The 24,821-nt window shown below is 43.1% G+C and overlaps 1 protein-coding gene across 8 annotated transcripts in view; it reads left to right on the forward strand.

Annotated features, from left to right (window-relative positions):
• The window catches only part of KHK (ketohexokinase), a 93,137-nt gene that overhangs the window by 41,326 nt on the left and 26,990 nt on the right, over positions 1-24,821 (forward strand). For 2 of the 8 annotated variants that reach the window (XM_086928131.1, XM_086928130.1), the window contains 2 exons: positions 12,306-12,440; positions 13,027-13,161. The exons of 2 other annotated variants lie outside the window; for them this stretch is intronic. In XM_086928131.1, the coding sequence (XP_086784257.1) occupies positions 12,306-12,440; positions 13,027-13,161 (270 nt within the window). The remainder of the gene's footprint in view (positions 1-12,305; positions 12,441-13,026; positions 13,162-24,821) is intronic. 4 more of the 8 variants (XM_086928133.1, XM_086928132.1, XM_086928135.1 and 1 more) reach the window with 2 other exon arrangements.

Genomic DNA, 24,821 nt, shown 5'->3' on the forward strand with positions numbered 1-24,821 from the left:
TTGCTCAAACTCCAATTGCTCCCTATAACCCGTACTAGAAATCTGTGTTCTACTAACACCCGACTTGCAGTGGTCCCCTCCATTAAAAAGCGACAAGTTGAGGTCGGTTATTTAGATACAATTTTGCAAAGTTATGGAATTCTTTACCCTTCACCCTTCGGACAATCAACCTGAAACTCCATTTTCGCAAACCCCTGAAAACATGGTTGTTTGACTGTTTCTACCACTAATGTTTTGGTCAGTGAGATGCGTACTTAGGGGCCCATTAGGATGGCGAGCGGATCGCCCCCGCCAGTCTGGCGGTAGCCACTGCTGGCCTGGCGGGGGCGATCCGCCTGCCATCCTACCCTGAATGACCCCCGCCATATTAGCATGGCGGGGGGTACCGCGGCGGACAGAAAGACCGTCTGCCGCTTTTCCGCCCCGGTCGCCATGCATCCAGGGCGGAAAAGGGTTTATATGGTGGCGGTGTCTATTAGACACCGCCAGCCATATTAGGATAGGCATTTGTGAATGCCCTTCTGTGGCGGCAATGCCGTCACAGAAAGGCATGCGGAGTCCCCCTGCGGGGCCCGTTGCGGGCCCCCAGGGACTCTGGGGGGTGGGTGGTGCACATGGGGGGTACCTATGGTACCACCCTGCATTTCAATGCACAACATGACAGGCACCTCACGGTGCTGTCATGTTGTGCATTGAAATGCACAACGTGCATTTTTAGCATTGCAATACTAAAAATGCGGGAATCGCCCGGCACTGTGGCGGGCGCATCCTAATGTGCACAACGGGACCCCCGCCCTTATGGCGGGTGGTCCCATTCACCGGTAGGATGACGGGCGGACAAAGTCCGCCTGTCATCCTAATGGGGGCCTTAGCACTGAGACGCCTACCAGCAGCCATGCGCTCTATAAGTGCTTATAAGATAAGATAAGTTGTGCGAGTTTGCCACCTTCTACAGCGGCAATCCTCCACGTGCTTGCTTCCTACCCATGATGCTATTTGAAATGAAATGAAATGAAAAATTACACTTGCATAGCGCGTAACTACCCGGAGGCCTCGCAGCGCTTGTGACTGATTGCTTGTGGCGAGCTCAGAGTAGTTCAGCAGGTTTTTGCGAACAAGTGAGTTTTTAAAGCCTTTCTGAAGGACATACGGTTGTTATTCTCTTGAAAAGAGAGCGGAAGGGAGTTCCAAAGCTTGGCCGCATTATGAGAAAAGGAGCGACCGCCCCAGCGAGCTTTGTTGACTTTGGTGGTAGTTGCTAGCTGCAAGGAGCAAGAGGGAGGGATCTGGACGGGACATAGGGCGTAACCATAGGATGTAAAATTGCGGGGCCTGTTCGGTGAAAAGATTTGTGCAAAATACACATGGCCTTGAACTGCACTCTGGCCGCAACTGGGAGCCGGTGAAGTTCCTTTAGAACTTTCTTCGCTGACTGCCAGCGGGGATGTTATACAGAAGACGAGCGGCACAGTTTTGCGCAACTTGGAGCCGATGGATTACTGATACAGGAGCTCCCATGTAAAGGGCATTACCATAATCCAGGCGGGAGAGTATCAGGGCCTGGACCATGATCCTCCTCGCCTGGAATGGGAGCAAAGGGAGCACTTTGCGCTGCATTTTCATGATCCCGATACATGTGGAGGCAGTCTTGGTGGCTTGGACCGAAAAATCAAGTGATTTATCGAGCCAAATCCCGAGGCTCTTTATCTGAGGTTTGGGGGTGGGAGGCGAGCCAAGACATGGTGGCCAGATGGATGCAAGGGCAGACGGGGGGGTTGCCCAGCAGGATTATGTCTGTCTTCTCCCGGTTAAGTTTCAAACAGGAAGATTGCATCCATCTGGCAACAGCCTCTAGACAGGGACCTAGGGTGGTGGACGATCCCTCAGAGTGGTCCAAAGAGACCACCAGTTGGGTATCGTCGGCGTCGGTGACAATACGCACACGGACTATCCTGTCTAGGGGTTCCATGTAGGCATTAAAAAGAGTGGGGCTCAGGGAGGAGCCCTGGGGGACCCCGCACCTGAGTGGATGTTTGGGGGAGACCACCTCGCCCTCAAACACCTGGAAGAATCGTTCAATCAGGAAGGAGGTCAGCCATTCCAGGGCCGCGCCCGACACGCCCAAGCCATCCAGTCGTTGTAATAGTGTGGCATGGTTAACCGTGTCGAACGCGGCACTGAGATCGAGTAGAATAATGGCGACTTTTCCTCCCCGGTCCAACACAGCTCTAGCTTCTTCGGTTACCGCTAGGAGGGCGGTAATTATTGATTTCCGGGGCTACCTTGGGAGAACCTGATCAAGGGTACTGGAGATCCAGTTGTCAAAATTATTTGTGGCCGTATTAGGATTAGTTGCCCTCTTAGGTGGGTTTTTGGCGAGGGCCAATTCCCAGTCAGGGAGGGGAAGCGAGGCCCATTTCCTTCCCAAATGCTTATTGAGATTTTGAGAAATGGAGGGGGGATTAATAGACCATGTAAAAGGTATTAAAAAGTGATCAGTCCAGGGTAATGGAATAGGTGTCTCAGCCGTTAGATTATCTAAATTACTGTAAATGTGGTCCAGGAGGTGTCCCCTGATATGTCTTTTTGGCATAGGTCAATGGCCTGAAGGTTAGAGCGAAGGTTATAGGCTGATGTGTCGTGGGGATCGTCCAGATGTAAGTTAAAATCCCCAAGCAAAGTGAGATTTGACGAAGTGAGCACAGCATTGACAGCGATATCTGTCATGTTAGCGACAAAATTATTAAGAGCGCCGGGTGGTCGATAGGCTAGGATGCCGGAGAAGGAGGTGGTGGGAGTGAGTTCTAAAGTAAAATGTAGGCTCTCGCTATTGAATTAGCTGCAAGTACCTTAACATCCCATTATATCCTATGCGATTTATATTTCGGTGGTCCGGATATCCGTCACCGTTGGGACGAAGTAACCCATCCGCCAACATCTAAATCAGGCCCTTGGTATCATACATACAAATCGTATGGTACTACATCTGCTGCCTTCAGGTTTAACTTTAAATGTTCATCATTATCTGCATCTGCAGTTCCATTGTGCAGAGGTTTCTACAATTTTTCTACTTATTCTACATATCATTAGGTAAATAAATAGCAATTAAAAAACTCATTAAATAAGGCAGTGGTAGACATTTTATTCCCAGCTGTTTCATGAGGTTCAAAGTATGTATATTAGGACTGCTAATAGGTGGCTCAAATAATTGTTGTGGTTGTGTAAAAGTAAAAAGATGAGGAAAAATGTACACAACACCCAGAAGATCTTTAAAGTGTATATAAGGCACCACTTACAGAGGACACACGTGTGCACTGAATCCATTGCTAAGGACATTCTCATGTGTCAAAGAGATGTCACTCTAGTCTTTTTAAGTTCAGGGAAATTATATATATTATTTAAAACACTCTTTTTTTGTGTGGTACACAATAATGGAGTAACTCCAGAGTAAATCAGTTATGAAGTTAGCCAAAATATGTTTCCCAAAGAAATAAATCTTAACTATTTTTGATTCTAGAGCTTTTGAAAACTGTCGTCTGTGACTCACTGTTCTGATTAGGCAGCTGATAGTTAAAAAGATATTAAGAAAGACTACTACAGGGATTTACAGTAACTATTGTGTGCCTTATAATTTTACAACGTACTTAAATCTGTGTACCATAGTGTGGTCTGTTGTAAAACGCTCTGACGCCCTTGGGCCAGACTCGCGCTACAAAATACCACAAAAGAAAACAATAAAGTCGACTTGTGCGTTCCTTGTGTTGCAGAGCCCGACAGTGTTCTGCCTCCCTGGGCATCCTCTTTTCTACACTGAGTCTAGAAGCTGGTGCGGTGTCAGACCAGGTGTTGAGGTCTTGTGAAACCTAGGCCGCCACCAGTGTGCTTTTTCCCCATTCCATAACTCCAGAATTAAGGAGTTATGGGATCCACCAAAGGCTTTTGTTTATCATCGCTAATTCTTTAGATATATCTAGCCCCGTAATCAACTCTCCCAGCCTTAAGGGGTCCAATTTTTTTATTCTGCTGATGATACTGAAGAAGACAGTAGACTGAGTAAAAATGTGTTATATACATAATCAAGAAAAGAAAACGTGTAAGCCATCCGTGGTCCAGACTCAATAAAAATAAACTGAATTACTGCTGAGAGCATCACAAAGTCGATGAAAGAAATGAGGGATTACGGTGAAAATATCCAACACTCATATCTCACCCTTGGGCGAGGTACGGTTTCTCTTAATTTTTGACTTAAAAATATCCATGACCAAATAGGGGAATGGTACTCTGCCATTATCTAAGTCCTACCACTTCCATGGGAGGATTGCAAATACGTGTTAGAGAACCTACTGTTTCCTACTGGACGCAAACAATCGCAAGGGTCGTTGTGGGTTGAAACAGGGATTACTGCAACTCTCTGGTGTTTGGTACCAACAAAAAGAGCCTTCAAACATAATACTATCGAATGGAAGCTGTCAAATGTCTTTAGAGGAAGGTGCACCCCTGCGCTGAGCTGACCTCTTTGGCATATATTACAGAAAGGGCTAAAGTTCAAACTACTGCTTCTACCACATATAGTGGTACGAGATTTCACAACTGGCATTTTGATGCTGGAGTTGATTTGCAACCTTAGGAATCCGTGGCTTTAGTCCTTGCAGGTGAAGAGCTTCCTTCTCTTTTAGAAAGTCTTTCAATGCTCTCCTGCTTGAACGCGCTCTCATGTCATAGGGACATTGCTTAGTGTGCATGTCCCGGCGTGGAAGCCTGATGAGGGGAAGTTCTCCTTGTAGGATTACTAGCACCATTCATAGACAGACTTCATGACACTGAATATTGTTACCTAGGGAAATAAGAGAAGTTAGAAGTGGAGCCATACTGGACCTCTTCTTAGATCACTACCCTGGCTCCTGCCAGTTATACATTGCATACTTCACAAGTAACTGTTTGCATAGCTGCATGTGCTGAACATCCTCGCAGTTAAATATGGTCATTTTGATTCCAGAATATTGTTTGAAAAATAGCAATTTGATTTGAAAATGCTGATTTTCAGTGACATTTTTGAGTGTTTTCCATAAACATTTACAGCTAATTTCATTGGTAAGTTACGGATCATAAATGGCAGGCGGTATCGGACCCCTTAAACCTGTTATCAACTTTGCCTTGTGTGCATGCCTCACTGGCGGCCTCCACATTCAAACTCAGTACTGCTAGTGGTATCTGCTCTCAACACCCCTTCCAACCACCAGACTTTCTCCACTAACCACAGTGTCTTCCCTTCCTGTCTGCTTCCCGTCTCAAACTGCAGATATGAGTAGCCAGGGCTGGAAAGGGTGGGGTTCAGTAGCTGGTTCGTCCAGATGGTGTGCACTCCTACTGTACAAGCCATTGATGTTTTACAGTTTTTTGATTAAGTAGGGTTCCAAAGTAGACATTACAGACATCACATCCACCAAGAACAATGCTTGCTGTTTGCAATAAAAATGAAAATCTGTCTCTAAGTTGTCCCATTGCCATCCACTCTTTATAACCACTTAACATGCTTGACAGCTTAGTCTATATGCAAAAGCGAACATGTTGGGATTAGAACAGTTTACCAAAAGGCAAATGCGTGCAGTGTAGACAGTCATTCCAAAATTTCCAAACTCTTGTGTAACTCTCACCAATGACCCTTAAAAGGTCTCCACCCCTCACATCCTATTTTCTCCTGGGCCTTTAACTAGTACCCAACTGTCATAGCCTGGTATCGCTTATAGATGGTCATAATGACCAGTGTGCAGATCAGTATCTCCAAACTCCTGGAAATGGTACCAACACACCAGTGTGATGCAATAGAACATAACTTAAGTGCCAACTATTGGGAAACACCCTCATTTTGATGAATTATAACTCAAATGCAAACTGTATGAATACAGATTTTGGCAAAATCCGAATACATGTCCATTCGAGATCGATCTTCAGCCATTTTGACCAGTAGATAATGCAGATAGCTCCCATGTCGCTAAGTTTGGAGACAAAGTCCTTGGCATTTCTGATCAGATGTTACATTATAATTTAACTGATGCAGCCGCGGTTATGTTTGCGTCAGCTTTACAGTAAGACATGCAATGACTGCCATGAAATTAAACAATAACGGAAGCAGTTTAAGAGAATTTAAATTAATGCAAATGTCTATCAAGAGGAGGGCCTCTGTGCCCAATATCCCAGAAGTCTGCACTATTACACATTTTTAGTGCTTTGAGGTCTTTTGGAAGAGTGTGCGGAGTGAGCCCGATTCTAAGCATCCTACACGTGTTACCCATCTATGATGTCCACTTGTGTCAGGTAACTTTGTTATTTGCACTTTTCACTGTGTCCCATGTTGACTTGTTGTATTTCATTTAAGTAGAAGAGTGGAGAAGGCTGCTCTGGGGTGTACAGTCACCCATAAAGGACATATGTAAAGAAAACCATTCTCTATTGATGTTACTAGACCTGTTGGTGGCTGTTGACATCCATGACCACCCCCACTTGTTATCCAGAATACCCAAGCTTGATCTCAGGATAAGGGCAATAGCACCTGAATCTGATTGATGTTATAATAATGTTTTGTACTCCTATTTAGTTTGCATGGATTGTTGTTTGCTGTCTATGATGATTCTTGTTTTCTTTTGTATTGAGACACAAATATGTACCTTGTGTGGCATTATATATATTCAGTGTAATAGGCAGTATGTTTTAATATCCATTTAGACTCACTTCAAAGAAGACTAAGAAATTAGATAATTTATTCTAGTAAATTAAATTAAAGAATTAGAGAAATACAAAATGGTAAAGGATGAAATTAGGACAATTAAAGAGCATATGGCTACGTTCAGGACTGTAAAAACAGAACATGTGTATGGAAAAGACCAAACGGAAGCAGCTAGAGGGTACCAATAACACGTTTTTTAAAAGTGGAACACCACAATTAAGGACATTATAGAAACAGAAAAGGCACATTTAGCTGTAGCTTGGTCAAGCGACTTCAGGGCACATCACTGTTTCAGCTACGGAGCTTTACTTACTGAGGATCTATACCAACTTCCAGGAAGCACAAAAATGCTTTCAAATCCTAACCAAGATGGTAACAGACGGTACGGTCCTTGCACACCAATAAGCACAGACACAAAAACTGCAAGAAATTAGTACTAGTGTCTGGTTGAAACTGCAGCCTTAATTATTTTTAAAAAGTAGAATGCAAGCAACAATATTTTGAATCACATACTGCTAATTGATACCAGAGCATTGGAATCTTTCATGGTCCAGAGGGTGCATACCTGCTGGCAAAGACCCTCATCAGCATTTAATGTTTGTCTGTTTCTTTCTTCTTAATTTAGATCCTGCTACTCTGATAGCATAATACATTATTACCTTTATTATAGATTCTTCCCTGTGGAGAGGGAAGTTGAACAACTTTGATAGCACCATGAGCTGGCTCTATTATTATATTATGTGAATGAGCTGTGAGAGTACACACCACTCCACTGACATGAGATCTACTGGAATTAGGATCAAAAGATGTGCGCACGCAATGTATACAAACCAGAACCACAGCTCGACCCACAATCTCCTCAAGACACGAATGGCCAGCAAAGTGTCGGACACTGTGCTGATTCACAGGGAGCTCGGGGGAACAAAACATGGTAAGAAGGGGGATCTGCTGGGTCTGATGTAAATCTCACAGATCCTTTCAAACACTGGGAAGATTGAAGCAGAGAAGACCTAACTAATAGTGAAAATATTGGTTTAGATTGCAGCACAAAGTAAATGAATGGTAAACTTACTCCCCAAAGGCCAGGTGCCACAAGAGATGCTCTGAAGACTTCAAAAATGAACCAGGATTCTGCAGAAAAATATAAGTAAGGAAGGAGAGGCTGGAGAGAGAGTAAGCAAAGCAACAGCAAGCTAACTAATGAAGAGGACTGTGGCAATGGCAAAAACAGAGGCAGGCAAAGAGAGGCAAAGTGCAAACTTTATAACACACAAAGAAAACATACTAACTCACAGTTTTGCCATGCAAAGAGTGATTGTCTCTGGGGGCTTTTTCACTGTCTTTACCCAACATCCCCTGGAAGGAGACCATCAAAGGAAGCAGTAGATGTGCAAGATTCAGTAAAGTACAGAGTTCCCCATGAGTGATATGCCACACCAAGATGGCTTCTAACAAACATGTTATTCCATCCCCTTTCTCCTCCCAATATGTTGGCTGCATGTGCAGAAGATCAATTCCTCAGCCCATCTGTAGTGTGCGATAGTTTCCGCCAGGCAGTGTCAGTTTCCGCAGCCTCCACTGCCTCAGCCCTCAGTGAAATCTCATGTCAGGAACAGCTCTCTGTAAGTCTCCAAACGCGACCTAGGACTTTGCCATGATTGATGCTGAATCCTAACACGGCCATATTTTGGAAAATATTTTGGAGACATACGGAGGGTTTTACGAACTGTTCTTCTAAATAAAAAGCAGCACCTAATAAACGTATTAACAATCGGATCTAAAGTTGGCAATAGGCGATGGATACAGTAGGTAACAACTACTAGCCAGAGCAATGGCTTCTGAAGAAGTCAACATGTCGGCTATGATTTCCAGACCATTGCAGTTGTCCCGAAATCTACAAATAAGCAACTGGATCTTGGAGAATTAATTTAGCTAGATGGTGAGAGACCTGAAATTTGGATTCTTGGAAAACACAATTTCATATCCAAAAATACATCACTTGAGTAATGACTCCTGCTAACTCCTACCCTTACAGTAGATCCATGGTAGACTTAGTGAATATGATAAGAGAACAAAATAAGAATTTGTTTACTTACAAAAATTTGCTGAGAAATAGAATACAATCTGTTGTGCTGTTACTCAATAAAGTAATGCAATCTTTACAGGGAAGTTTGAAGTAGCAGGCTGGCTGGTTTAACACACTGCCTCATTGTTTAACCTTGTAAGTAGATCATATTCAATTCCATGTCAGATCCAAAATTTAAGAACAATGAAAAAAAAATTAACGAAAAAGCAGGAAAGAAGAATTCTTAAACAGGTTTAAAGTTAATAGTCAGAAAAAGAAAACATGCCTTGCAGTGTATAAAGGTTTCCTATCACATGAAGGTACCTGACATTTTGCAAGCTCCCACATTAGAAGGTCACCATTTTATTTCTTTTCTGAATCTCATAAGTAGACTTCTTCCATGGCCATCCTTAATGAAAACTAAATATTTCTCTCTGTCCATAGCTGACTTTCAGTAAGAATGTTTGAACCAAACTCGTAACTGAGGAGTTTTGCATCTCTATATGTTTATGGGTAATTGAGCATCTTTGTGCGACATCAGCCGTCACTGAGAAGTAAATCAGCAGATTCAGAGTTCCAGGATTGTTATATAACTCACAACTGCCAGGACAAGGAGTTTATTTTATAAGTTAACCATGGTATTTCTGCAGATAAATCCAGGGTGAAAACACCTTAAACTGTTGTTTGGGTCTTTGCAGCTTTTTTATTTAGCTCTATTCCTATCCATAATCTTTGTGGCAGACCTTTTCTATAGTCACTCTTAAAAAAACAAAATATTCCTTTCTATCCATACCTCACTTAATCGTTTATGGTGTTTAACGGAAGATGTTTGTATCTCCAGTTGCTCACATCTAATAGATTATATTTGTATAAACTCGGTTCTCATTGAGATTTTATGAAAAGTTTATAAGAATCTGATCTCCTCAGATTTATTCAAGACGTTGTTATACGAGTTAGGCATGGAATTTCAGCTGCGTCCATATTCGAAAAATCTTGACATTGTTTGTAGTACTATAGCTTTTGTCTTTTACAGTAAATTTAACATCTGCAGTCTATAGATCCATACATTTTGAAGGGCTATGGGAAAATTTGATGCCAAAACCGCCACATATCCATATGCAACAAACCGGAAGGGTGCTTATAATTGCATCATCTGCATATGAAATAAGAGTATTAAGGTGGTCATCAACTTAATTTACTCAGGTACAGATCATTCATGTATAGATTGAACTCGAAGAGACCAGTTACACAAACTTGTCTAACTACCTTCATTACCCTCAAGAACTGTGTACAGTCATCCCCTTCTGCATATATGAATGAGATATTGAGTGACTAGACAGACCTTGGATTGCTCTAATAAGGACACACTTTAACCCTTCTTCCTCATCATGGCTGTTGGATTATTCCCATATCACTATGAACCCTAAAAGTGACTAAATTAACCTGAGCTCAACCCCCTGGTAACTGTGCACAAAGCGGACAGGCTTTTACTTAGGCCAATGTGTAAATTATTTATGGAGTACCACAAGAGTAATACAATTGAAATGTCAAACAATAAAAATCCTAAACCAAAGAAGAAAAATAGAGTAACATTTAATTTTTATGGAGTTATTCTGAAGTGCCAACTATCCCCTTGTCTTGGCACCAATCATGCCTGAGATGTTCAGAGAGCTTCAATGAGCTCTGGATGGATTGCTGGGTCATTCATATTGGATATATCTGATACCTGGAAGCAATTACTCTTTGGCCCACTTAGCAATTCTGAGATCCTTTTATAAGGATTGTCGCGCCGCATGGGATTCAATAGAGGCTCTTTCTACTAATTTTAAAGCGGTAGCACCGAGTGTGGTGCTCGCCGTAACCAGTAGCTAGGAGAGTCCCCCAAGGATCTGGCATCTTTAATCTTCTTTTTAATGTTCACAGCCTCTGCTTCGTTTACTTCACTCTTTCGGGGGCCCTGTTTTCTTTAACATTGAAGAGCCTATGCTGGTCCTAGGCCTACCAACCAAGCAGGGATCACATCAGACGGTCACGGCCCCCACTCTTACAGTGATCAGGCATTGAATCACCAATAGCCATTTAAAGCTCAATCAGTCAGGAATTATTTTCACCCTGGTGCAGTCACATGTTTGGGGTGTAACCCTGGCAAGGTTCCTGCCCTCAGTCATCCGTAATTTAGACGTCGACGATTGGAGTCCCGGATTTCTAAATAAGCTAAAGACGACCACTTCCATCTTAGGTTACTAAGTCCATTACTGACAAATCTCTGCTTTACACATCACTTCGCTAAGATGAACAATTTTATTTAATTCGGACAGGCTTCTGAAGCCACTTTATTAAAGTTTTAAACAACACTTAACACACATTGTGGAGGATCATCTTTGCATGCTCCTGCTTTCTGTGTCTATCTTTGAGGTCTCCTTGAAATCAGCTTCCATACATGAAGAATAGGCACCATAAACTGCATTTAAAACAATTTACTTACAAGTGACTGATTCCTCCCAGTCCAATTTGCTGTCTCAGTTTACCGGTGCCTCCACATCTACCCGAGCATCCTTTGTGCAACGCCCAAAGAAATTATTTTCAGCTAAAGCAATCACAAATTTATGGATGATTTAAATCAGTTTTCCCATAAATTTATAGGAAAGGTTTGTTTGCTCTCAGGGTTGCTAAGTTACTGGTAAGTAGTCTTTCTCGTTATCTCCCTTCACAGTAGATTTCCAGATTGTCTCAGCATTATCTTTACCTGTGGCTGCACGGCCTTCATTTCAGTTTCCAGAATGATGTCCAGCATACACCTTCACTGCATTGACCCTCTGGATTTCCAGTCGAAATCTGTATTGCCTCCATACTTTTGGATCCACAGCATACATCTGGATCTTTACATGCCTATTGGTTGCCATCAAGCCTCTCTAGACTCCTAATCGCCTTTGTTTATTTTGCATCAGATACTCTGTGGCCTTTTCTCTCTTACCAGTAGATTCCCAGTTTGCTTCTCCTATCCCTCTGCATTCCCTGCTTTCCATGCACTCTTCTTTATTGTAACACGAGACCTGAGGATTCTCAGTATCAGCGCCTTGAGACCCTCGCGGGTATGTAGTGCGCTCTACAAATGACTGATTGATTGATTAAGTATACTGGCGCAATATGTCACTATTCTTGCATATTCCCAGCTTGCCGTTGTTTTATGTCACTATTCCTTTGAAGTCCCAGCATGCACGCCTGTATTATCACTATTCCAATCAATTCCCAGCATTCACTGCACGTTGCCATTTTATAAACCTAGCATGCCTTAATATTTTGATGTATCCTGATTACACCCAGCATGCCTCTGTTCTCACCACACCCGCATGCACTGCATCAGCCATGTCTTCCTTTTATTTTCTCTGCCTTGATCATCCAGACTCCATATTCTCTTTTCCCAGACTCTCTCTCCCTGCAAGTGACAGTGTTTCCAACTTTGGTTATGAATTGATGAAACCCTCTCCTCCCCCTTCTCTGTGACACCTCCGACAGTTTTGTATTGGACAGCCTGGAAAGCTACAAAATTGATACCAGTCATGTGACCACCCACGCCGGATGCTCCTTCCCAGCCTCCATAGTCATCTGCAACACAACCAACGGTAGCCGCACCATTCTTCATATGAACAGGTGTGTAAAGGTAAATGGGCACGTGCTGAGACCATACGTGTGCTTACATGTTACAGAGCTGTCACGGTCAAGGTCCTCCTCTTGACGTGTCTGAGTTAGAGATCTATAAAGAAGAAGCAAACATGGGTATCAAGGTTCCCAAAAGTCAACATACTGCTTTGATTTTTGCTGAAAGATTCTAGCTGTGTTATCCTTCTCTACCTTTTTCCTAAATCTCAGTGTGTAGAGAGGATCTCTGCATTGTAAAACAACTGACCGCATGGTCGTGAATGCCTGGGAGCAGCATTAACAGGTGGGTTGTAATGCAGGTAAGTTGTATAACACATAATTCTATTGTACATCAGGACTACTCTGTAAATGTGATGTCTTGAGTGTACAGTATGACATGAGTCGAGGAGCAGGTGGAGGAGCATCCTTGACAGTGTTTTCATACTCTAGTAATGTGCTGTTCCACACATTTCTCCTTTCTTCCATCTCCATTTCTTCCATCTCTTGAGCAAAGCCCTCCCTTAAGCTGCTGATCTGGTTTCCCTGACAGTAATGCCTATTTTCCCTTCCTGTTATTCCTCCCGCTCCTTTACCAAAGTTATATCGTGATGGACTTTCAGAGAAGGGGTGTGGATGCATCCAATGTGGCGTGGCAGAGCCAGGGGGATACGCCATCTGCTTGTTGCATTGTGAACATGGCGAACGGTTCGCGGACGGTCACGCTGTATGACACGTAAGATCCCACTGGGAAATCCGAACAACCAATCACGCCTAAATCATAATACTACTCTACTACTAATTCAATTCTCTATTGCTGATTCCTATTAGTGCCAGCCTGGAGACACCCCAGAAGCCAGGAACAGACAGTGATACACTATTTTTACTGGTTCGGACATAGTCCACCTTTGATTTGTGTTGTTTGGAAGAGCATTGCTTTTAACTAATTGACACCAACCTCTCATTCATCTCTCCATATTTCTTGGCCTCTTTGCTTGGTCCTAGGCTAGCAGTTGACTCCGTCACTGTTTACTCTAATGCCCATGCTTAGCAGATGCTAGTCTTTAATTGGATGGAAGCCCAGCTCTCCCCGGAAGAGGGCCGGAGTATAGGAATGATTGCTCCTGTGCACATCGCTGACCACTTTAGGTCTTCTTTACCTCTGTATTGGAGGCTTCCGTGACTCAATACCATAACTTCAATCCGGCTTTCACAGCACATAAAACATTAAAAAAATATATTGTATCTCAAAATTGGCTACAAAGGTTAACTAGATTCACACTGGTTTGGACTTTTCAAATCCTCACCCTGTTCGCTTTACGTTGTATCTGTGGAGGCATTTGGACTTTACTGTGTGTTAAATAATGCAACAGGGTCGTTTGGGCTGAAGATACTCAATAGCAGTTCTGTGTTCCAGCCTTAAAAGTTGCTATTTCATCACCTGCCACTACATCTCCTTCACTACAGCACCTGTCATTACATCATCTTGAGGGAAGACTCTGACTCCTTTCTTAATGTAAGTTACATTGCCCTATTTGTATTCTATTACATTATTATATTTTATGTTATTTACCTTTGACAATTCAAGATCAGGTGATGTGGTCAGGTGATATAGTGAGTCTGTACCCATAAAAGCCTATGTTGTGAGTAAGATCTGTAGAACATTTGCCTTTTTCCCATATTTTACTTTGCACGATCAAGTAAAATACATTTATTAACTCATTACACATCAGCAGCAAAATCATATATTATATTTATGTTATAGGTGAAACTAACCTTCACATCATCATTAAAGAACTCAGGGGCATGTTTTGCAATCTTAAAGTTTAGTGTATCCCTTTCAATCAAGAAAGTTAAATAAAAAGAAACGCCACAGCATCCCACGACATGACCACATCACCCAGCACCTCCGCGACCTCCACTGGCTCCCCGTCAAAAAAAAAATAACCTTCAACTGCGCATGCACGCCTACAACACCGGACCCCAATACCTCAATGAAAGAATCTCCTTCCAGGCCCCCAAGAGAAACCTTATCCCTGTCGACCTAGCCCTAGCCATGGTCCCCCACATCCACAGGGCCAGAACGGGTGGCAGATCCTTCTCCTACATCGCGGCCAAGACCTGGAACAAACTCCCCCTCAGCATCAGCTGAAGCCCAACACTGCACCTATTCAGAAAGGACATCAAGACCTGGGTTTTCGGATGACCACGGAGCTGCCCGTTCCCCTCAGCGCCTTGAGACTCACGGGTGAGTAGTGCGCTCTACAAATCCCTGATTGATTAACTGTGTATGCTATGTTCCTGAAAGTGCTTGCTTCATGCTGAAGAACCTACTACCAGCAAAACATCTGACACCAACCCTTTTTTAGAACAGGGCCAATCCCAAAAAGGAGACCCAGGAGAGGGAAAAGAAAAGGACAAAGAAAGGGACCCACCGACCACCCGGAGTACGACAGCAACAACCAAAGACAAGGAGAAGGAGAAAAGAGCCAAAAAGAATCAACCGCAGAACAACTAGTTATCAACATCAGTGATCATAACTTTAGTCCCTATGAACTGGGATTACTTCAAAAGGGAACCTCATTTGTACCCACCACTTCCACAGATCATCTAGAATTAGAAGTGAGCTTCTTCAAGCTAATGCGAAAACTCAGACTAAGACACTTTTTCGATAACACACTACTGGAGCGTCCACAACAAGAGAAAGATCAACTGCTGGGATTACCTCCTCAGAGCTCTTTTCAAGCACCTACCAGTCATAAGACATTGGATTTATTTGAAAACATAGTCAAACAAGACCTTTGCAAGATCAGACACACCAAACCCAAAAAAAGGAACATGACACAAAAGGACCTGGACACATTACACAAACTGGCAACTAATGACCAAACGATATTCACCAAAGCTGACAAGGGTGGAGCCATCGTGATCATGAACGTTAGCATGTATGACACCAAAGTGATGGAGCACATCACAGATATCAACACTTATATCAAACTTGATCACAACCCCACAGCGGAGTACTCCAAAATACTACGGACCATCATTGATGGAGCTCATAAGCAGGGCACCATCACCGAGAGAACAAAGAATTTTCTTATAACCTCCAATCCAAGAAGCCCAACATTGCGCATGGTGCCGAAAATTCACAAAAACAATACGGATCCACCAATGAGGCCAATCGTTTCCACTTGAGGAAGTCTGCATGAACCAATTGGACAGTTGATTGACAAATATTTACAACCCACAGTACAATCTATGCAAACCTATGTCAAGGACACCTCACAATTCTTACGGAAATTACAACAAATACCATGGAATCCAGATGAAAAAGTGATCCTATGTACAGCAGACGTACGAAGCCTATACACAAGTATACCCCATGATATGGGGATAGAAGCCATGGAAGCAGCACTCTTGAAAACTGAACTAGACGAAGACTTTCAGATGTTCCTGATGGAACTTATGTACTTCATCCTGTACCACAGCTATTGCAAGGTCAAAGAATCCTGGTATCAACAACTCACCGGGATGGCCATGGGCAATTCGGCCGCACCCGTGTATGCGAACATTTTTATGGAGTGGTACGAGAATCAACATATCTTAACCAAAACAGAATGGACTGATAACCTTAAAATGATAATCAGATACATTGATGATCTCTTCATCATTTGGACAAACACTGAGGAGACTCTACGGACCGCACTCATCAAATTCAACGAAATAGACCAACGAATCCAATTAACCTGGGACATATCAGACACCACGGTTAACTTTTTGGACGTGAAAATATCAGTAACCCCACATGGATACATTACTGATTTATATGTCAAACCGACAGATAGAAACAACATGCTACTACATTCGAGTTTCCACAAACCAAACTTAATAAGGAATTTACCATTCTCACAGATGGCCAGAGTAAAAAGGATTACGTCTGAAGAAGTTACTCTCAATACAAGACTCAAAGAGACGACCAACAAATTCATTAACAGAGGGTATCCCCAAATTCTAGTTGAAGAAACTAAAGGGAGGATTGACAACATTGACAGAACTCAACTTTTAACTCCCAAAGTAAAATCGGACCAAACACGGACTGTAGTGGTTTCTAAATATTCAACAGCCAGCAAGAAATATAAACAAATCATTTTGAAGCATTGGCCAATATTGAACATTGAACCTGATTTCAGACAGTCATTTAGCCAACCACCCTTATTCGCTTTTACTAGAGCAAAAAACTTGGGAGAGATGTTACAGTACAAACCCACTGAAACCACAGTTTACTCTGGAACTAAACCCTGCCTCAACTGCGGCAATTGCAACAACATAATTAGAGGGAATACTATCCACCACCCTACGCAAGGTAACCCCATCAAATTAAGGGTCAACGCAATGTGTGATACCAGCAACTTTATCTATGGGATAAGGTGTCCTTGTGGAAAGATGTATGTCGGGAAGACCGAACGACGCATAAAGGTGCGTCTCACAGAACACAGATCAAACAGTCGACTAAAAAACTTGAAGTCAGCCTTATCATCACACTTCGTAGAAGAACATCACAATGTTTCGCAAATTAAATTTATCATCCTTGAAACTGTCAACAAAATTGAGGGGAGAGACAATTGCAAACATCTCTTAAGAAGAGAGAACTATTGGATTCAGAAGTTGTCGACCCAAAAACCGAGGGGTTTGAAGAAAGAATCGAACTGTCGTGTTACCTGTAAATAATTGCTCTTTAGACTGTACCGTGTCATTACTGTGTCTGTTCACTGTCACAACTAACACTTACACTCACCACTAGCACCACATCCTCCAGTTTTCATTCAGAATCCTCCCCACACGGCATTAGCCTAGTGCCAGAACCAGGTCTATTCACACCACGAACCCTAGGAGTTCGATCCCAGGTCACTTCCCCCGTTAATTTTTTTCCCCTACACCCATGTCCATGTTGCTATTTTTTAACTCTATTTTTTTACACTTTCGTTCAATTACCCGTTAGTTTTTTGATACCCACTCCGACTATCATTCACCCACTGTTGACTTTCCCACTATACACCCCTGACGAACATGGAAGACTCTTATAGTCTTTTTACCATGTCTAGACATGTGACCCGTCACATGACCGGCCAAATTCAAAATAACTAAACGCGGCCAGTATTCCCTGTGCCGGCGTTTCCAAAGACGAACAACGGATCGGATCGCTTTCCAGCAACACCCCAGGTCAGTCCCAGACACCGGATAGATTTATCTTTCGAGTGCTTTACCGAAGCACTCCGCAAACACATGCTGATCGCACTTTTACCGTCTCTCCACAGATTTCAACTAAATTCCCCAGAAAGGCATGTAAGTGACACGCCGTTTTAATAGTCACCAACTGTTTTCTTTTCACCCCTTTAGAATCTCACATGCGCAGGATATTCCCAGTATTTTGTATCTACATCGTTCACGATGCTTTCAGTCACACATTTTCAGTTATGTAAACACGATGTATGATTATGTTTATTGACTTATTCGTTGTACCCTGATACATGCCACATTAATGGTCACTATATTATTGTTTCACAGTGTCAATTCCCTGATGAAGGGCATGACCTAAATGTCCGAAATGCATTGGACACGTTCATGACATTGCCTGAAGTAAATATTGCCTGCAATGATTTTGATGAAAATGAACTAAGTTGGAAAGTATGAGTCAAAACTCTAATGAAATATAAAGACATTCAAACAAAACCCACGGAGTGGAAGTCTTTTTTTGTAAGAAAAGACAACAACATGTGTGCCTGTAAAGGGATGATACTAGAGATCCTCTAGCCTCACTTCTTAACTCATATGGACAGACGCCGTCGGACCCTCGACGTCACCTTTCGGAGCACCATAACATCAAAATTAACATTACCTGAAATAACATATAGCTTCAAATAAATCGGCTGTGCATCTACCCAATCTTATCCGTTTCATGCAGGTGTTGTCATAAGTGAAGCAATACCTGAAGAAAGTTTCTGGACCTAAAAGTGCATTTGATCTAGGAAAGATCTGCTTCTACTGGCTCAACATCTAAAAGCCGTGGATCAGTATCTAATGATACAATATTTATCCTGAGCTAGTACGAAAATTCACTTTGCAGCCAATGGACAAATCACAAGTCGCTGTTTGTTTTCTTCTCTTCTTTCTTTTATTTCATGCGTTGATTGTTCATAAAACCTCCTAGCCGACACGTGTTTCGTCTGATATGGCGTTAATCCACAGACTTCTTCAAGGCTTAAATTGAGTAAATTCGGCCTCTAATCTCTTGTTCAACACCCCTGCCACAACGTCATTGGGGTTCAGTTGTCCTCTTAGTCTATTTTCGTTGTTTTAGCCCGTGGGTAGTGGTTAAAATCAGTCTCTCTCCATACAGTATTAATCGGGTATTTTCCTCCTGTGACGATATCTCGTCTTCTCTAAAACCGGGTTCCTGGCGCCAGGAACCCGGTTTTAGAGAAGACGAAACACGCCATATCAGACGAAACACGTGTCGGCTAGGAGGTTTTATGAACAATCAACGCATGAAATAAAAGAAAGAAGAGAAGAAAACAAACAGTGATTTGTGATTTGTCCATTGGCTGCAAAGTGAATTTTCGTACTAGCTCAGGATAAATATTGTGTTGTGTATCAGGGCATTGACTGGTTCATGCCTGTTGTGTTTAGATTGGTGGTCTAAACCTTGTCCTTGGAGCTTTTATATATTTTCTCATCCTTACTATTATCACTGTTACCCAGCGCAATTATAACCCAACCACCAATTTCTTTATTTGTTCAGTATCTAATGATGCTGTCAGTTTTTAAAGCTATCCTTGGAAATTCTTCTTGGGTGTTTTACCAGCTTGACGTGGTTAGTTAATTGCACATGTGTCTTTTTGCATTGTCCCCATTGGGTTAAAGAAATGTAATTACTGTATTTTGAAGATTTTAAAATAGAGTAAGCAAATTGATAACCTGGAACTCTGTGTTTACTTTGATGGTCTACGTATGGTTGGCCTCTAGCCTCACAAAAAGGGCTGGTGTCTATTCCTTGATAACAAGTTATTTATTACACGATACAGGCATTGGTTGTGAAACACTTTATCTATTAATAGAGTTAGTTATTTGAAATTTCATATTTGTTTATGTGGTATAAGACAGAGTTTCGCCAGGCAGAAGCGGGACATTGTGGTGGGGTGATGGAGGGGAAGATGGTGCAAACTTTGCTTACGCAAATATTATTAATGTTGTACTGAGAGGACCGAGCTAAGATTTATCATGTTGCTGGGGGTGCCAAAGAGTTAAGCGATGGGGCAACACAAGCCTGTAACAGATCTATGTGTGAGCCTTGTAGACTTTATTGAGTCCTTGAAGGGAGGGCAATGTTCTTTGGTGTGGAGAGGCAGTGTTGAGTGAAGAGGAGCAGGGAGCTGAAACACTCTGAACAAGGACCCTGTGCATTGAGGGTTAGTGAGAGACTCAGGTGTTTTGGGATGTAAGATGCAGAGAGTGAAAATGCTAATTGCATTGGCCGTGTAGGAGATACAGGTCATGTATTTCTTGTAACCAAGAAGAGGACTTTAAAAACAGAGCAGTGGCAGATTGTGGTGGTGTAGAGACAACTTTGTTGATTATTAAGTGACACAGGTCTTCAGCAAGCTGTTCGTTGTTCACATTTTAGAGGTACGTGTGTTTGATGTGGTAGGGGTTGCACATCTCCAATAAATAGCCAGGGATATATTTGGGGGCATCCTATTTTACCAGATGAAGCCTACTGGATAAACGCCAAATATTATTGTTTCTCTTGGTTTGAGGAGTTCCTTGGTAAATTGGACATGGTTTGAGGCCTTTCTTTCCCTGGCTAATGCAAATATATATGCTTGAAAAAGAGTATGCTAACATTTTGGGGACATCTCTTGAGCAACATTGCAATCGCAAATGTTCACTCATTAAAGCAACCTAACAAGGCTCTGCAGATTCAAAAGTCTTTTTAGGGTTCAGGATATTCGGAATTTAATACAAATGAAATATTTGTTACCCCCCCTAAAAAGATTGCACCGCCTAGACTCTAAAAGACAAAGCTGGATTGTTTGACTCCGTGTACTGTCATTCTGCCTTCGTAAATCAGAGCAGCTGCCAGTGGTCACCACGGTGGACTGTGTTCACAGGTATAAGCAGGGAAGCTCTGATCACAGATCAAAAATAATCTTCGGTAATCCAGACACAAACGATGACTCTCCGAACAAACTTCTTATTAGTGTTTCTTTCCCAAGCGTAGGCCGCCCACCCAGTAATGATCTGATCCATGGCTACAACAAGAATATTGAATGGTTAATTTTGGTGGTGTTGAGACATCACTGGGTAGTTCTATGCCCCCTTCAGCAGAGGAAGTTCTAGAGTTCGGGTATCTCCAGGCTGGCACTAACAAATCTAATACCTTATCACTCCATCCCTTCTACCCAGCATTACCAAATGGTAGTCGGAGCAGGGTATTGAATCATACATAATTTCTACTTCAATTTCTTATGTTGTTGCAAAATTCATATTACAGGAACAGACAATGTCATTTAAAAAACGTGATAGATTGAAAATGCTTGAATATTTTAACCTTTTAATGGTACTCTTCATATGTTTTTGCAGGGGAAATGTTATACCTATGCACACTTTTTTCATGGTAGATGATTTCTTAAACATTAAGCACAATGGATTTTATGCATGAAATATATTTAGTATAGGGTCCCCACCAGAGTTTTCTCCTGGGGCTGATAGTCCTGTTATCTTTCAGAGGCAGTTAAATGTTTCTATCATGTGTCCAGCCTGCCACCATAAGCACCTCTGACATTAAAGCCTCAGCCATGTATGTCGAGAGATAAATAAACATCCAAATTTGATTGGACTTGCAGCGTGTGCTATGCAAATGTCTAATTCATTCACTTATACATTCAGGAAGTAAGTCATGAACATGTTCCAGATAGATTTGATGTCTATCAGGTGATTAGATTTTCATTGTTTGCTTATGTATCTCCTGCATCCATTTATTCATTTATATAGCATGTAATAAAGGGCGTGCAGAGAAATCCGGTGCTTAATTTGGAATTAGATTAATTGGGGTGGCATATACAAACATCACATTCATTGTTTAATTCATTCACATTGCATGTTATTGAAATATTGTAAATACATTTGGTGGCCAACCAACAATCCAATTTCCTATGCAAGTCAAAGCAGTACCCATTCAAATACCGAGCTTAGCAGAGTTTTTCCCTAAATTGGTATAACTCTTCTCTGGCTTGCTGAAACAAGCACTTGTGTAAAGGCTTGTTTAACATGTTCAAGGAATGTGGTTCTATTCTTTGTAATATTTGATGTTCAAGGCATATGAGCTGTAGATCATATGCTTTAGCATAGATCGCCATCTGGTGTTGGGTCCGGATGTTTGCACTTTGTTTTTATTCGAAGAAGTCTTTGCAGTCACGAGGTAGGTGACTCCTCCTGTCAGTCATAGTGTGCATAGGCATCGACTCTATCCCCAGATTGTTTTTTGCTGCCATCGGGTTCGGATGTGTATTGCTGCGCTCCGGTTCGGTATAGTTTTCAAACCCGTTCGGCGCGCAAACCTCTACCCTCAATGGTATTGTCTTTCGATCGTGGTTTCCAATTACACGCGTTTCGTCTACACTGTGAAGACCTTCGATCAGGAACTTCGAGGCGGCTGTCGGGCCTACCCTTGCCAACCACGCCAGCAGTCGATGGAAGGACTCCGTTCAAGCTATGTCCTGGGTATTGTGCTAAGTTTCCACGCACCGACTTGCACGAGGTCTGTAACCTGTGTTTATCCCCGGAACACGAAAAAAAATCCTGTGAAGCTTGTCACTTATTCCAATCGAAGAAGACCATTATTGATTGTCGGGCTCAACGCCATGAGATGCAGTGCGGCAGCGGCTCCGTACCGGACATCTTCGGTGAAGAACAAGAACACCGTCCTGCCGAAGAAGAAGAAGAACTGGTCTCCGTGTCCGAAGCTGACTCCGACATGGCGGAAGACCTGCATGTCACTCCGGGTCAACGGACCGTGAGTACAGATCCTCATGTGTCCACTCAAACCAAAGATATGGCTCTGGTGTCACCCTCACCCATGGGCTCCGGTCGACACCGAGAAAAAGTTTCAGATGCCCCACCCTCCAGCCCAGCTATGAAACATAAACACAAGATTCCTGCTCGGGCTCCAGCCGGCCCATTCCAGTGCCAAACCAACACCTTTGCCACCGAAACAAATAACAGGTGCCACTTCCCACACCATCCGCACCGAAGACACCTTCGACACCAAAAACCTCAGAGCCGAAACCCTCTAAAATAAGGGACTCGGAAACCAAATCATCCAAGCCTAAAGCCTCGGAGCCGAAACACTCCAGACCTAAAGCTCGGAGCCAACACCCTCGGCGCCGAAAAGTTAGGAGCAGAAATATACCACTCCGAAGATCCACAGCCTAAACCGGCTAAAACTAAGCATTTGGATTCAAAACACTCTGCACCCAAAGACACTTAGCTCAAATCTTCGATGACGAAATCCACTCCTCAAGGAACAGATACTCCTTCCAAGGAACTTCCATCTGAAGACACACCTCCGGATCCAAAACAAAAAAGACTTAGTATTGATCCAAAAACAGGACACCTTCTGGCTACTCTTCCTAAAAACGGAAGTTGGACCTCCCACAGGATGTCCCTATACTTATTAAGAAAAAAAAGAGATATGGGTACTAACCCTTTTCCCCCTTATATACCTCCGTCTCCACCTCCTGTTCCCATACACATACACCTTCGAATTCACCACTTCCAATGTCACCTGACTCACAGGATGACCGTTTTGTGGATGGGGATGGGGATGGGGACGGGATTGGGGATGACGATCATCATACCCCACAAGATCTTGATATACCACAGGACACTGATCCCTGGGATGAATATGATAAGGATCCAGATCATCCTAATGACCCTGACCTGTATCCCTCCAGACCTTCCCCAGAGGATTTCCTGGTAGAAACGTTCACACACTCGCAGAGGTCTACTAACACTTTACCTATGCCCAAGGGCATGTTAGAACATACCGACGAGGTATTCAAAGAGCCACTTAGAGCCAGGATACTGACACCTAGGGTGGATAAAAAATACAAGCCCGCTCCTGCAGACCCTGTTTACATAAAAGGCCAATTACCGTTAGACTCTCTTGTTGTTTCTAATGCCCGCAAGAGAGCTAACTTTCAAACGACAGGCGACGCTCCTCATCCTGATAAGGAGTCTAAACTTATTGATGCCTCTGGCAAGAGAGTAGCTTCACAGACCGCCTCTTATTGGCGCATAGCTAATGCTCAGGCTCTGTTAGCACGCTACGACAGGGCCCACTATGATGAGTTGGAAAACCTCATGCAGCATTTGTCAGAGGAATATAAAAATAAGGCTAACAACCTCATTCAAGAAGGGAAGCTCATCTGCCCCCGCCCCCTCCCCTCTTCCCTCCCTTCCTCCTCGCACGAGGCGGTCAAACAATACTTTGAGACTTTTGCGTTGGTATGGCTGGAAGATTATCATCAGAAATTCTTAGATGAGCCCTTTACTAGGGAGGAGATACTCGCTGCCATCAGCAGCTTGCCTGGTGAAAAGGCCCCCGGTATGGACGGCCTTCCAGCCTCTTTTTATAAAACATATGCATCGCTTTTAGAACCACATTTGGCTGCTATGCACAGCGACTCTTTTGATAATGGCCTCTTTCCTCAGTCCCTTCGTGAGGCAATGATAGCGCTGTTACTCAAACCTGATAAGCTAGCCGACTGTTGCGATTCCTATCGCCCCTCTCTCTTATTAATATTGACAATAAAATCTTCGCTAAATTAATCGCCTCTCGCCTTCTTCTACTCATGCCTCTCATTGCCCTCCCTGACCAGTCGGGTTTTATTCCTGGTCGGCCACCTCGCACAACCTCGGGACCATATTTTCGGTTCTTCACCGGATCAACACCAGCCTCCCCGCAGTGGCTGCTCTTCTAGACGCCACTAAGGGGTTCGACACGCTGGAATGGCCCTTTTTATTTATTCACCTACCACGCCTTGGATGCAGCACTATGTTTATACAAAATATATCTCTTCTATACACCCGCCCTTCGGCTCCTCTCCGGATAAATGGGCAAATATCTGACCCCATCTGTATTGAACAGGGCACTCGGCAGGGGTGTCCTCTGTCACCTATGCTCTTCGCCATCGCGATGGAGCCCCTTGCGACCAGACTCCGGCAGCATCACACTCAGAGGGGTATAGGTTTCTCGGCCCGCTCCCTTCTGGTCTCGATGTATGCGGACGACATCACTCTGTATGTCCGCCACCCCAAGACATCCTTAGCCTTCTT

Source organism: Lissotriton vulgaris, chromosome 6 (genome assembly GCF_964263255.1).
Source record: "Lissotriton vulgaris chromosome 6, aLisVul1.2, whole genome shotgun sequence".
Taxonomy (NCBI): Eukaryota; Metazoa; Chordata; class Amphibia; order Caudata; family Salamandridae; genus Lissotriton; species Lissotriton vulgaris.